General features: G+C 27.5%; 2 protein-coding genes and 1 pseudogene across 2 annotated transcripts in view; 2 read left to right on the forward strand and 1 right to left on the reverse strand.

Annotated features, from left to right (window-relative positions):
* Positions 1–167: 167 nt before the first annotated feature.
* Positions 168–950, reverse strand: LOC108564935 (annotated as a pseudogene).
* Positions 951–1,121: 171 nt separating this feature from the next.
* On the forward strand, positions 1,122–2,669 carry LOC108564946 (E3 ubiquitin-protein ligase siah-1-like). The gene is made up of 5 exons (XM_017924149.1): positions 1,122–1,245; positions 1,327–1,513; positions 1,579–1,738; positions 1,797–1,931; positions 2,220–2,669. The coding sequence occupies exons 1-5, from the start codon at positions 1,149–1,151 to the stop codon at positions 2,412–2,414; spliced, it is 774 nt and encodes a 257-aa protein (XP_017779638.1). The 5' UTR covers positions 1,122–1,148; the 3' UTR covers positions 2,415–2,669.
* A 9,128-nt stretch (positions 2,670–11,797) lies between these two features.
* The window catches only part of LOC108564936 (multiple C2 and transmembrane domain-containing protein 1-like), a gene marked incomplete at its 3' end in the record, with an annotated part of 32,299 nt that continues 29,282 nt past the window's right edge, over positions 11,798–14,814 (forward strand). The window contains exon 1 of the mRNA XM_017924136.1: positions 11,798–12,290. Coding sequence (XP_017779625.1) covers positions 12,251–12,290 — 40 coding nt within the window. The remainder of the gene's footprint in view (positions 12,291–14,814) is intronic.

Here is a 14,814-nt window from a genome sequence, read left to right on the forward strand (position 1 = left end):
ATTTCACTGTCAATTGTATAACAAAGAATTGAATCGCTATTAAATCTTATAATAATAAAGTTGAAATCTTAATTGGGACAGTTTTGAATTGAGTTTAATGTAATTCAATATAACTAATTTTGGTGTTGAAAGTTCAAAAATATTTAAAAAAAAATGTTGAAGGTATTTTATTTTTGTATTTCGAAGATGACTTCGGAAGATACCAAACGGTTTGAGGAGCTGAAGATCGGCTTTATCGGTGGCCGTAATATGGCAAAGGTTTTAGCGGGAGGCATCATCAAGAAAGGTATAATGACGTTAAAAAAGTCAGAACCATTCTGGAAGCTCTTGGAATTTGTTACATGGTATTTGAAATCATGATTCTTATAATAATTATAAATCTTTGTTACCGAAGCAACGCTTGGATACTCCTCTCCTTTGTATGCTTTCTTATCGGTATTGGTGACATACCAATCCAAGATCTTGGCCAAGATACAGCATGAACGAAGGAGAAGAGAACTGTTAATTTACAGTGGATTCCGTGTTTGGACTCCAATTTTTTCCTTCTTGATGCCTTCATTTTCATCTTCTTCTAAAGGAAAGCCTTGCATTTACCTCAGTGGATATGCTGCATGGTTCAACCTTTAGGATTTCAAATAGTATACATTGAATATCCACGGTAGCCTCCACCTCTTCGTCCATCTTCAACCTTCTTGCCATAATTGATAGCCATCTCAATCAAGGGCTTGTATTGGGGCCAATTGACAGCAGCCATGATTAGCGATGGGTTGGTTTTGGCATCGGTAGGTTTGTTTGTCTTATATTTATAACAAATTCAAACAAGTTTATAAAATTTTCCAAATTTTGGAACTAACTGAATCCAAGTATCTATATGAGAATTAATAGGATCATCACTACGAAGAATACCGATATTTTTTTAATGTAATACCTTTTGTATTTAAGTTCAACATTTTCTAATGTGTTATATTCTAAGATTTAAAAGTTGCTAAATGATTTTTAGTATACAATAAGTGTATTATTCTTTTAAGTAAAATAAAGAATAAGGTTAAAAAAAAATATAGCAAATTTATCTTAACATTTTTTTTATTGAGAAATTGTATATAGTTTGGATACGAGTTTAGTATCATCAGACACGTGGATAATAAAAGATGTTGGATATGGAACTGAACAAATTGTTACTTAACCGGGTAGAATGCCCGGCATGTTTGGATTACATGGTTCTAAAAATTTACGTATGCAAGACTGGCAAGTATTGAACAATTTGAATGTTATACTATAATCTTTAAGACTGAGATAAACATGAATTTGTTTCTGATCCGATTCCAGGTCATAGCGTCTGTCAGAATTGTTACGGGTCGTTACGTGAATGTCCCGTCTGTCGGACGGAATTAACGAGGACAAGGAACTACGACTTGGAATCAATCGCGGAGCTTTTGAGTTATCCTTGCACGAACGAGGGATGTCCGGAGTTCATACCTGTTCCGAAAACTAAGAGTCATATGCTGAAATGCAAGTAATGATAATTTTCTAAATTCAACAATGAATTTATGTATATTTCTAGTAACTCTTCTTTTTAAGGTATCAACTAGTTAATTGCGTTTTGGGTAAGTGCGTATGGAAAGGCTTCAAAACAGATCTGAAGAATCACGCGTTAGCTGCTCACGAAAATTTAGCTTGGATGCAGGAGGAGAGTTTAGATCGTTGGAGGTTCGAGATAGACGAAAAGTCTGAGGTTCAGGTATTACCCTTATGTTTCAAAACTATATTAACAGTCTTATAATATCTTTATTTTTCAGTTGATCCGAGCTTTTGACGAAATATTTTATATTCATAGACATTATATTGGTAACAATGAACCGTGTAGGTCGATTATGTATTGGGTAGTTCAATATATAGGGAACCCTGAGATGGCTACGAAGTTTGGATACACAGTAAGTATTCCAAATCACTTGAGTTATAGCTTTCATAATATTAAATACACATATCGTGGCATTATACTAAAATATAAGACATTTATATTGGCGTTGTAGCAAATTTCTAAACATTTGGTAAACTATTAATATCTTAAAATGTATTTATTTATTCCAAATAATTAAAAATTGAACGACAGATGTCTTATTGCATAATTTTATTCAGAATAATGGTAAATTTAGTATTTTATCAAACTGCTGTTATATGAATTATTCAAATATGAATTGGATATATGGATTTTGTTTCAGATACGTATAGTTGGTGAGGATTGCAGCAATTTTCCAGAGATATCAATGAACCAGATTTGCGTCGATGATACAGTGACATTTATGGATTCATTAAATAATGGAAAATGCATAGGCGTTCCAGTGGCATTGATGAAGACCTTCAGAAACAAGTACAACAGCGTCTGGTTCAAAGTGAGCATCAAAGAGCTGAAATGATAAGCAGACTCGACGTCTTTTTTATTTTCTAATTTTAAAATTTGATGTAATTTCTATTGATCGTGTACATTTTAAACTGTGCCTTTTTATTTTTATTCAACCCCTAATTGACTCGCAAATAATCATACCAAACTGGCTTTGTATGTAAATTATTTGTAAGTTATATTTAATTTGAATTGTAAGCACCGACAGGTGACTGTATTTTACTGTATTAATTAATGATATATTACATAATAAAAGTAGGTACATAAATTGTAATAAAAAAATAGTGGTTAATTGAGTAGAAAGAAATTGGAGTGATAGTGAGTCTTTGTTATTCAATTTGGAAACACCAATTAAACAATAAATGGAGGACTTGTCATTTGCAGCGGCGTTGGGGTATTCTCTTCGCATTCTTTAAAAGGGCTTTCCGTTTCAACAGAATCCTGAGTAGTGTGCAGCGGTAGAAATGATTAAATTATTAAACAATAAAACGTGTTGAATATAGATCAAAAAATATAATTAGAATACATGTTTTAAAATTACAATTATTGGATTAATTATACAAATATAGGTAGGACCTGGCCCCTGGGGTCCCTATAGACGAGCCATTCCTGAATATATCTATTTTAATAAATATTCAAATAATAATGAATTGCAGAAATAAGTAATGAGTTTCAAATAAATTGGTCAATTAATCAGTAAAGCCATTTTATCATTAAGTCAATCGCGTAAACTTAATAAGCATAAAATTAAATTTAATTAAGTTTATTAATTCTATCTAAATATCCAACATTCATGGTTGATATAGGCAACTTTAGTTACATATTGTGAAGGAAACCTTTATTTTTATAATAAAAATCGTCTGTAATGCTATTTCAACTTGCAAATCCTTTTCACACTGGTTCTCGTCCAAGCGATCCGAAAGGGCAGGAATCTTGGGATAACCTATCAGTGAAACAAAACAAAAACAAACACCCCCAGTAAGTGACTGGCATATGAGTCTAGTGGACCGCCAACATGAGAATGCACCACCTGTGCTAGAGGGGGTGGCGTTGGTAGAACGTTAAGTTAACATTTTCAACATAAAAAATATAATAGGATAAAAGTAGTTTTAACTTCAAATATTAATATCATACTAAATGATACAAACTTTAACATAGTTTATGACATTGCAAACTAATTTCTTTTAATACTAATGCCAAAACCAATAACTAATGCATTACATTATTGACATATCAGAGTCTATTTATAATTAGATACATATTGACTATCGAATATGTATCTAAACAAATGCATTTATATAACTCGACATAATAATAAAACTTTCTATAATTATCATATGATTATTTGTTAATTCTTCTAAAATTCTCCAATAACTGCTTGTGTTTTTAGTGATTGCTAGTGATTAGTGTATATTTTTTTTTCTGCTTTGTTTCCAACTTATCCTGTTTAGTAACAAATACTGTATTGTTCTGATTTATCTTAATGTGATGTTATTTGTTTTTATTTTTACAATTTAATTTCAATAATTGATAAAAATGTCTTTTCAAAAAAAAAAATTAAATATATATTTATTTGTTTCTATTTATTACTTACATTTAAAACTAAGAGTTTCCTAATAATATGATTTTTAAATAAATTATGAAGTTTTATTTGAATTTACTATAAAATACTTGAAATAATAACCAAAACTTTAAATTAATGGAAAAATTGTATTAAGGTGACCAACTATTTGTGAATGTGAAATATATCCATTGATATCTACTAAATTTGTCAGTCTTTCGTCATTTAAAAACATATTTATCTCAATATCAAATTCATATCTTAATTGTAGAATATACCTCTTTCCATTCTAGTTTGAACTTTGAAAGAGTTCATTCCAAGCACTATATATTAGCGAAATTGGCTGAAAATGTTATTATTGGATTCATTCAAATGTGAGTTTTCTTTTAAAATTAAGAAAGTAGAATATCTAAATTCTAGATTATAATGCAAAGGAATACTTTTAGAGAATTCCACAAATGTATTTTATTTTGTATACGAATATAATACGGATCGAGGGTAAAAATGCTTTAAAGAATAGAGTATAAATTAATCAGATACTGAGATATTAATTGAATATAAAAAAACCCTAACATTTCATATAATAATTATATGTTAAAACTTTTCGAAAATTATTATTAGACTAATTAAATTCGAGATCATTGAAAATAAAAGACATAAACATCTATGGTCAATTGCCCTTTGTATCAGTTGATCTTTTATTTGTTTGATTATTATTGTTATTGAATAAAAATGTTTTTTTTTAAAGGAATTTAAAAAAAATCATTTAAATTATTTATATATTTATAATTTTACATTAAATTAATGATATAAAATATTGCTGTCAACTACGTAAAACTTATCAAGTATAGTCAAATAGGATTAGTAACTAGTATACTAGTTACATATATAATTTAAGTTGGTACACGCGGCACAATCCGCTTGTCAAATACACGAAAATGAGAAGTTAATTTCCATGTACAAATATGCAATCACAAATCAAAATAGATTTTTATTTTATTCAGATTTTAACGTTTGCTCAATAAATAGATTCGATTTAAATGCGGTTTTATTGTGTCGATAACAGTGTATGATTTTAGTAATTATGTGACCTTCCCGTAAATACGCAATAGGCGAATGCAATTTACAATCATTGGAAAAACATAACAAATCCATTTCGCTACACATGTTTCTCAATTCAATGGATTACGTATGCATTTGTTTTTTTATTTATATTATTAAACAGCATTTCATAAACAGCCTTGCATGTTCTTCATTATAAAAGGAAAATGCAAATAAATTAATAGAAGGAATATAAAGTGGTGGTTTAGGTCGAAAGAAGTAGAAAAAAAAAAGGAATGATGATCTTTGCGCTTCAAATTGTTCATTTTCTGGTAGAGTTCCTTGCGTGATAATAAACTACCGCATCGACCGTTCGAGAGGAACATAAAAAAATGATGCTTTCAAGACTACTTAAACTGTAATGATTTTTTACAACTTCGCCTTTAAACCTTTTTAAAGTTCATTATTTTTTAATGGTCTAATATTTAATGGTTTTAATACGTATATTGTTTATTTTTAGACATATATAATAAAAATATTTTCTTTCAATTATTTTAGTTGGCATAGAAATGTCCTTCAATTTGTTTCATGTAGATTGGAAACAACTAATAACGTCAAATTATTAGCAGTTTCGTGTAAAGTAAATCCATTTTTTTTAGGAAGTTTTCCTCGGAAAAGAACATAAAATACAAGATGTTTCAGTAGTTTTATGTAAATACGCAATATTACATTTTTCGTCTATCGAAAAAGCAATGATGTTTAATATTAGGGAACTGTCAAATATCAGGTACCTACATTTGTCTCGATGTTTAAAATAATAATTTTATATTAATATGAACATTTGTAAACCGAGTTTATTGAATCTTAATAAAGATTTGCTAATTAAGACAGTGTAATGAAATTTCAATAATTTTTATTACATTTGTTACCTATAAAGTATATCGAATAAAATTCGATCAAAAATAATCTAATTTGTTTGAAACTAAAATTTGTTTGAAAACCGAAATCAAATAAACGCTATACAAACCTGCGTTTTTTTGTTTTGTGTTCGGAAAAGAGATATTTTTTCATATGCGACGTTTCGCATAACGAGTGACGATAAGAAGAGCAGCCAATTATGGAACAGATTAAACTCGTTAAGCGAGATTCCACTGTATTATAATATTAAAAAAAGTATTTATACCTAGATTTAAACTGGGTTTTTGAACAAAAACGCTATTAAGAAAATGATGTTCGAAAACCGAGACTATTGAACTATTAATCTTGCATCGAATTAAACATCTTCAACATTGATCAGTTCAATAATTACTATTAACATGTGAAATAAACATGCAAACTTTCCCTTACAGATACCGTACAATGTTTCTGTAAGGGAAACGAAGCGTTCGAAAACCGAGATTCCACGATCAATAGCTTTTCCAAATAATTAAATATTTATAACTATCTGCTTACATTAAATTTATGTTTATTTTTATGAATGTTATCAACTATTTACGAATCCCTTATCATTGGCAAAACTGTTAACCTTTCGACGATCGAAACAGTTGTATTTCCTCATTGATCAGTTAAAATATGAGATAAATATTTACTGTTAACTTATATTCATGCATTGTGCAATTTCAACCCGAGATGTGCATGTGCTAGGTTACATTTTTCGCGTTGAAAAGTATTGAATTCTCGTAATTAATCTGCATGCGTGCCGTGGATCTCGGGTGAGTCATTTAATTAAATTCTGGTTCAAATTTACATGTTTCTAATGACTCACGGGTCATTTCCATTTTTAATATTTTGCCACAAAACTCCGCCCTTCATTACCGTGTTTGTAGGAGTAATTCAGAGCACACGGAAAGTGTCTTTTGGAAGCTACACGTGTGTTACGTACATTGTACGGAGTGAGCAAACTCGCATTCAAAATCAAAATCCTATACAGTGAACTGAAACTCATTAAAACCATTTACGCTCAACTTCCCATTATAGCAAAGCATACCACTAGGTGAATGCATATGCCATCCGTTTGTAACAGCCAGGTTTTATGTGATACATGTGTTCATATGACAAAATTAATGCACATACAAAATATGCAACATTCCAACACAATTCGATCAAATACAGACATTTTTTTTATGTTTTTAATACAGCTTAGAAACAAAATACATATTTCAAACAAATAATGTCGATTTTTTTCTATTTTAATACACCTTAGAATAAAAATATCAAATAATTTGAAAATTTAATAGGTTTATTTTTTTTGAAACAAAATAATTTATAGACCAATTAACATGTTTCTTTTAACAGTTTGGTTACAGATTTGAAACAATAATTTGAAGATTAATAAAGTTTTTTTGTAAAAACATATTCTCTCATATGACGAAATTAATACACATGAAAAATATGCAACATTCCAACGTGCAAAAATGTTTTTTTCCGACAAATTGATAACTTTATTTCCACATTGCTGACATTTTATGTTCAGTATAAATATGTATGACCGTGAGCGTATTTTATATTGCAACTCGGTTTAATGAATTTCAATCTGCTGTTAATCATTTTGTATGAATGAATAAACTTTGTTTTATTAATTCTTGATTTCTATTGAAAATAAATTTTCTAATTATCAGAATAAATTACATACATCTATTAATAAAATCATGTTAATTAATTAGATTTTCGGAAAATTAATAACTTTATTCTCACATTTATGATATTTTATGTAAAATATACAATATTATACAGTAAACTCAGTAAAATTAAATTGAATAAATTAATTATTGACATTTTTCATGAATGAATTAACTTTGTGTTATTTATTCTCGAGTTTTCATTGAACGTAATTCACAATAATTAATTAATTATGTTATCTAATTAGTAATTGAGAAAACATGTTTCTAAAATTAGTAATTTAATAATATAACAAATTTTGTCCATTAGTTTTTGTAGTGTTTGAAATGACAAACAAAGTATTTAGTTACTAAAATAATAATTTGAAGATTAAAGAGTCGTATCTCTTTAAACCTTTGAAATGAAATTATAAATTAATTATAAATAAACATTTCAAATCAATTTAAAAAGAAAATAATTGTAAAGATGATTTTTCAAGCTTAAGGTTAAAAACTAATAGATAATTCTTTAAACTTTTTAAAGCAACTTAGAAATACAATAATTCGAAGACTAATAAAAAAATGTTATTTTGTTTTAATTAAATCCATAGAACTTATAATAAATCTTGCTTCATTATTTAGTTCATTATAAAAATCGACAATATAAAAATCAAGAAGAATCGACTTAATAAACAAGACATATTTAATTAAATTATCAATTTCAAATAAACACAAAGGAATTCATAATATTGTTAGAAATCTTTTCTGTGAATTAATCCTTTTCGCCCTCATCATTTGTCGACCTAGTCACGATTCCACGCCTGTTCGAATCCTGGTCAAGCCAGATACCTTGTGAGCCCTTTCGTACTTGCAGCAATAAGGTCATCGCTCATCATGAATGGACAGTTAAATGAAAGAGGTTCAGCATATAAACCTTCAGCCAAGTCAATGTACAATGTCAGTGTTAAAGATTGTAGGAATAAGATTGTAAATTAAATATACTATGACATAATTTTAAAAAAATATTTGCAATTTCATTAATTCGATCAAACTTAGTGAATATAATTTTATGAACTTTTGTAAGAAAACTGAAAAATTATTTTTTTTTGTTTAGAAAAAAAAAATAGATACAATTATTTAATAATTTTCAATTTGTGTTTCATCAATCTCATTTTTGCTTTATATTGATTTATGTATATATTTGTAATCAATCATCTTCGTACAAATTGTTTTATAAATACGGTCAGCTTACTTGTATATTTATGACATAAACGTCAATGCCATTGATTTAACGATGTGAATAAATGAAATATGCGTATCTCTACAGAATTTATTTTCGATCTACTGTTATATATTTTTATTAAAGTATATTTATGTATACTGTTAAGTTATTTATACAAAGCTATAAGCTTACCACTGCAAAACATTTTGCTGACAGATCGATGTTGCTTACATGTGATTGTAACATAAACCTCTTTGGTATGCGCACCCTCTTGACATGTAACGTATATATACAATTTATAGATATATAAAAAAAACTAATTCAAAAAAGTAAATAAATATACAAGTAAAACATTGAAATATATTCTGAATGTAAATGAAATAATATAAAAAAAATATATAATATACTAAGTAACAGAGATTTTCTCGAACTTGTATATATACACATTCACCTGATATGAATACAAATGAAATCTGTGGCAACGTTTCCGTCCTATTTCGATCGATAACAAAAGTTATAAAAACTTTGAAACAATGATTAAATATCAAGAAAAAAGTCGTTTTCTTATATTTATACATTTTAATTTATAATTATGAACGGTTTATAAATGAAAATTATTATTTTAATTTAATTTTTGTAATATCTAATTTTCGCATAATCAATCGATTCTATAATATATAAAACAAACTTGAAGTTATATAAACCATTTTTTAAATTTCACTTATAGAAACATAATTACATAATGGAAATTTATACATGGAGTTTAGGGTTTTTATTAATAATATTTTTTTATTTATTAGAAGTAATTATATAAGTATTAGGCACTTTTGGTCTACAATTATTTATGTAATTTTATGGTTTTGCATTGGCATGATGCCACTTATTGAAAATATATTCTTTGCATTTTCTAAGCTTTTACACAAAAAACTTGTTGTTTAATAGAGGAAATTATATACAGTTTATGATATTCTTTTAAATTCAAAGCATAGTATGAACTGGTAATTTGATACTCGACAATTTGCTCGTCGCATCACGCGCTAAAATATATTTCTAGCAGATTGTATTTCTGTAAAATTGCATGGAATAACAATAACATGGAATATATCTATTTTACCTTTTTTATTTTATTAAAATGTTCAAATATATAATCAAGTTATGTTAAACTTTAACATATTGTTCATTACAAATATTTTAGTAAACATTATTTTAAAATTTTATAGTGAAATGTTAAATTTAAATTGAAAATGGTTTATTCAATTTAAATTTAAAAAATGTCTATTATATCTGTTATACATTATTAGGTCATTACGTATAAAATGTCCCATCCCCCGATTAAATTTTGTAAATCATGGTTATAATCCTTTATTAAGAAACTTGTTTTGGATAGTTCTTTTTATGAATTTTGATATTAAAATATAATTTATTGCATATGTACACCTACATACATATAAGGTGTTATTGACTGCAATTTTTACGCCCTTGATATTTTATTTTCTATATTGGAAAATAAGTTAAATATGAACATGAATTATTTTCTTACTAGACACTTCGCCCGTGGCATTTCGCGATGTAAATATATTTGTCACAGCTTGTATTTCCGTCAAAATATAGTGAATTGGGTGGAAACTCTGCGACCAAAAGCTCTTTGCATATAAATATTTTATACGTGCAAAAGACAGTTTACTGTACTTTGCACTGAATACTATTATTATTACATTTTTATAAGAATAAAAAAAACAGGAATTCACATAAATATAAATTATAAAAATACCCCTGACGACCTTAATGATTTTGCCCGGGTAACATTTTTAGAATGTTTATTCGAACAAAACATTATGTCAAAAATCAAAACAAATTATATTATATTCAATGATCCTTTTCAGTGAAAATATTCTGAAAAATGAACAAAAAGCCTTATAGCCTTTTGCAACAATTAATCTTCCTTGTTTTATTATTGTTATGAATGAACATGTTTTTATTATTAGTGTTACAATAAAGATTATTTTCATTATTTATTCCGAAAAAACAATCTATTTTCCTTTAAAGTTCAATAAATTAAATGAAGTATTAAAATGTAACAGAAACAATACGTAACTCAAAAATGTTTACTTCAGCTTGTATTTTTGTAAAATTGTAGAGAATAACTTTCAAAGTTATATTTAAAAAAATATAATGTAGTTTTGTGTATTAAGTATATTTGTATTTAATAATATTTTAATAAAATTGATTTTTATAGTGTTTTAATATTTCTATTTATTTTATTAACTTAAATGTCTATTTCTAAATTGGAAAAAAGTAAAGTATGTAATAATTTTATGGTATAATAAATTTGTCTTTGTCATAAAATATTTCTAACAAAACTATTAATTTCCTGTTGAATCAACTATTTTAATTAATTAAATCATTAAAGTATACCTGAAATATTCGTTATTTAAAAATATTTATATTGTGAAATTGTAGGGGATTTTTATTTTCATAGTACACTTATTGTAATATAAAGTAGTCTTGTGTTAAGAAAACATATTAGAAATCATCGTTTTCTAACCTTTTTTCTTACTATTTTCGTACAAATAATGTTAAAATGATAAGAAGTTAAAAAAAATAGATTTGAGCATGTTGTTTATTGAAATCTACAGTTGCACAAACTATTTGAATTAATTGGAATGTTAAATTATATAAGAAACCAGTCGTATGTTTTATGTATTATAAGATTGAAAGAAATCTTGATATAAAAATGTGTATGGTAAAGCGGTATTAATCCGTAAGAACTAATATTAATCATTTTAATCACGATCCGTTGCAGTAATCACGTGACTGTTGCGCCCACGCATTGTGTAACAGGCGTAACGCGCGGAAAACGGAGCGCCGTTCCTGGAATAATGCCGTAACACCACGCACTTTCCAGAATTTCAGACTTCTTAACATCATCAACCGGGTCGACTGACTGTTACGCATAAACTGAAAAACATCGATACAAAACTGCGAAAGTATTTTGCATTGAAAGTTGTTAAATTTTTCGTCCCAGTGATCGGGAAACGCAGAGGAAAGCTGCGAATTTTCGTAGTCGAACGTGGAGCGGCGTCGTATGAATCGATATTGCGGGCGTCGAACGTCAGTCGGCCGACGCGAGGCGTCCTTACCGCACATACGTACAACCCACACGAACGCACATTCTCTCGTAACCTGAAAGTGTTACTCTTTCTACTGTTTATTCCTATCAATTTTTCATCACAGAAACAGGTGTCTGATACACTTGACTGCTTCCGTTAACCACTTTCCATATACCATGGTGCCTGTACCTGTGTCCACCGGAATAAACCAGTGACATACCTAATAACATGTGCACACTTATTGCCCTGAACGTGATCTTCAGTGGAGGCTAATTTCCAGTCTTTGACACCGCTTCAAAAGGGACCCCAGTCTTCCTCATTATGATTCCGTCTAAATACTGTGATCAACCCGGAACCTCCAGTAAGTTTCCACTCACAACTTTTCTCACATCATTTCCATTTTCAATTTAGAGACCTTGATTACAATTGCATTACTCACTCATTCAAAACTTATCCAATTAAAAGTAACAGAACCTCTCATATAACAACAATAAGAATATTAACTTTCTTTATTGCAACAATAAAATTACACTAATAATAAGTATGAATTTATACATTAATCGTTAACCGTCGGACTTCCCTCCTCTAATAACAATAATAATCTTAATGTCATAATTAACAAAATCTGCAATATTCCAGAATTACCTAAAGCCGTAAGCTCTCTGGATAATTGCTACCAAATTCATGCAGAATGATATTCGCTCTGGCGATAAGCCAAATCGAATTTGGGTCGTAATTGTTGAACCGTGTGCGTTTCTACCCTTTTTTTTAATTAACGCATTAAGATAGAACATCGGAATTGTTGCATGCAGCAACCACATCGCTGTAATACAATTTCGTTTTATAAATAACAGAAGCTTTTTCCATACCAGATATTAAGCTTTTGCTATTATCTTACTGCTATTTACGTTTATTGAAATATACATTAAAAATAACTAGTATAATAAAACGATCAATAACAGTCATTTTTATTCGACCCGTTTTTAGTTTCAAACTATGAAAATATTATAATGCTATAGCATGATTTCTAGACATTCATGCGATTACTAATTTTAGTATCAATTTTTATTAACACGATAAAAAAAATATATTCGTATCTATAATTATATGGAGAATTGTGGATTTAAAACTTGTTATTTTAGTAAATTGTTTTCATTTAAATAAAATACAAATCTATTTGTTTCGTGGTTATAAAGGTTTTGTAATTAATTGAGAAACAGTCACGAAATCACGAAGGTATATGTTAAGACTTGTTACTCTAGTAAATTGTCTCTATTCTAATAGATAACTATTGTATTTGATAAAGGTTTTACAACTAATTGACAATCAATCACGAAATGTATTGCGTATGAATATGTACTCTAATAAATTGTCTCCATTCTAATAAATTAAATTAGATTTGTTAAAAAAGAATCCATAAACTAGAAATATCGTTGCTTGAATGAATGAATCTATTACTGTTACATCAATATGGAAATAAATACATTAAAATTTAGTTTGTTCTAAAAATACTAATATGCACGTTATTGCTTTATATGAAGTTTTTGCTAAGTATGAATTCATTTCAGATTTGGCAATACATATTTGTTTTTACTAAGTAAAGCATTTTTATTTAAAATTCAATTTAGAAAGTTTTTTCACGTAATAATTATGTTCTCTTTTAAATGATAATATTTTTCTTGAATGACTTGGTGATTACAAAGATCACAAACGATTTAATTTAGAATGGTATTCAATCTTAAAGTCGAATAAGATTTTTATCACTAATTTAAAAGGATCAAGAATCCTTGCAAAGATTACCGAAAATAATCTAAGCGAAGTTTATCAGATAGCCAAAGAAAAGAGAAAATAATGTATTAGATTCGATCTTAAGAAATAACGATGTTTTTTATGATTCAAAGCTTTTTAAATATATAAAAAGTATGTGATGCGATTCATAAGTATATTATTATTTTTTTAATTAAATTTGTTATTTACAATCTGGCAATGTAAACAGTTTTAACAGTGAAAAAAAGCAATAAGCTTTGAATCTTTTCCCATTGAAAATCTTCCAAGATAATAATAGAAAATGATTATAAAATGTAATCTATTATGGATTTAATTGAGAGATCAAGGGTGCTATGCCTTTTTAGTTTGTGGGTAATTTCACTATTATCTAATAAATGTATGGTTTTCTCCATGTGCGTTGATGATTTTTCTTTATAAAATAATGTATTTCTTTGGAATTAAGTTGATGCACTTTGTATTGGGTTCCATTTGTATGTGTATAAAACAATACAAAGTACAATAACAACTATAATATATGCAAAACAAAAAATATTCGTTTTATGTTTTCATTTATCCTGGATTATTTCCGAAGTTAATTGCGTCTTGTTTTTTATTCCTTGTTTTTCGTGGAACGTGTTTACTTCATAATTCGTTGTTGATGAAACAACCCACCTGGGATTTTATAAAATATTATATCTTTTTATATTACATTTTTCAATTTCTCGTCGGATCATGTATGTTTAGTTATATAATCAATAATTTTCTTAAAACGTTTCTATGTGATATTAATTCTATTTACTTTATTTAAAATAAAAATTATAATTAACGCTTTCCAGCCCATTTTTTTTGTATTATTCAAATCTTTATCTTTAATAATAGAAAAATGTTGAATAATTTCATTATTCAATATTTCCTACTGTTAAAAATACATCTAGTCGAAAGAAAAATCACTGGGCTGGTAAGTGTTAAGCAAATTAAAAGTTGATGATTTGAATTGTAATTAATATCAAATATGTTATATATTTTAATAAACATGATATGATAAAGTAAATATTGCTTGTGTCTAGTAAAATTTATAAAGGCTTCTTATTTATGAGATGGAATTAAACCAAACTGAC

This window comes from Nicrophorus vespilloides, unplaced genomic scaffold, assembly GCF_001412225.1.
Source record: "Nicrophorus vespilloides isolate i.1.1-1 unplaced genomic scaffold, Nicve_v1.0, whole genome shotgun sequence".
Classification (NCBI taxonomy): domain Eukaryota; kingdom Metazoa; phylum Arthropoda; class Insecta; order Coleoptera; family Silphidae; genus Nicrophorus; species Nicrophorus vespilloides.

Coding starts and splice junctions, on each gene's coding strand:
- LOC108564946 (XM_017924149.1), top strand. CDS start 1,149: ATGTTGGATATGGAACTGAACAAATTGTTACTTAACCGGGTAGAATGC. Junction 1,246..1,326: donor AATTTACGTATGCAAGACTG/GCAAGTATTGAA, acceptor ATCCGATTCCAG/GTCATAGCGTCTGTCAGAAT. Junction 1,514..1,578: donor AGTCATATGCTGAAATGCAA/GTAATGATAATT, acceptor CTTCTTTTTAAG/GTATCAACTAGTTAATTGCG.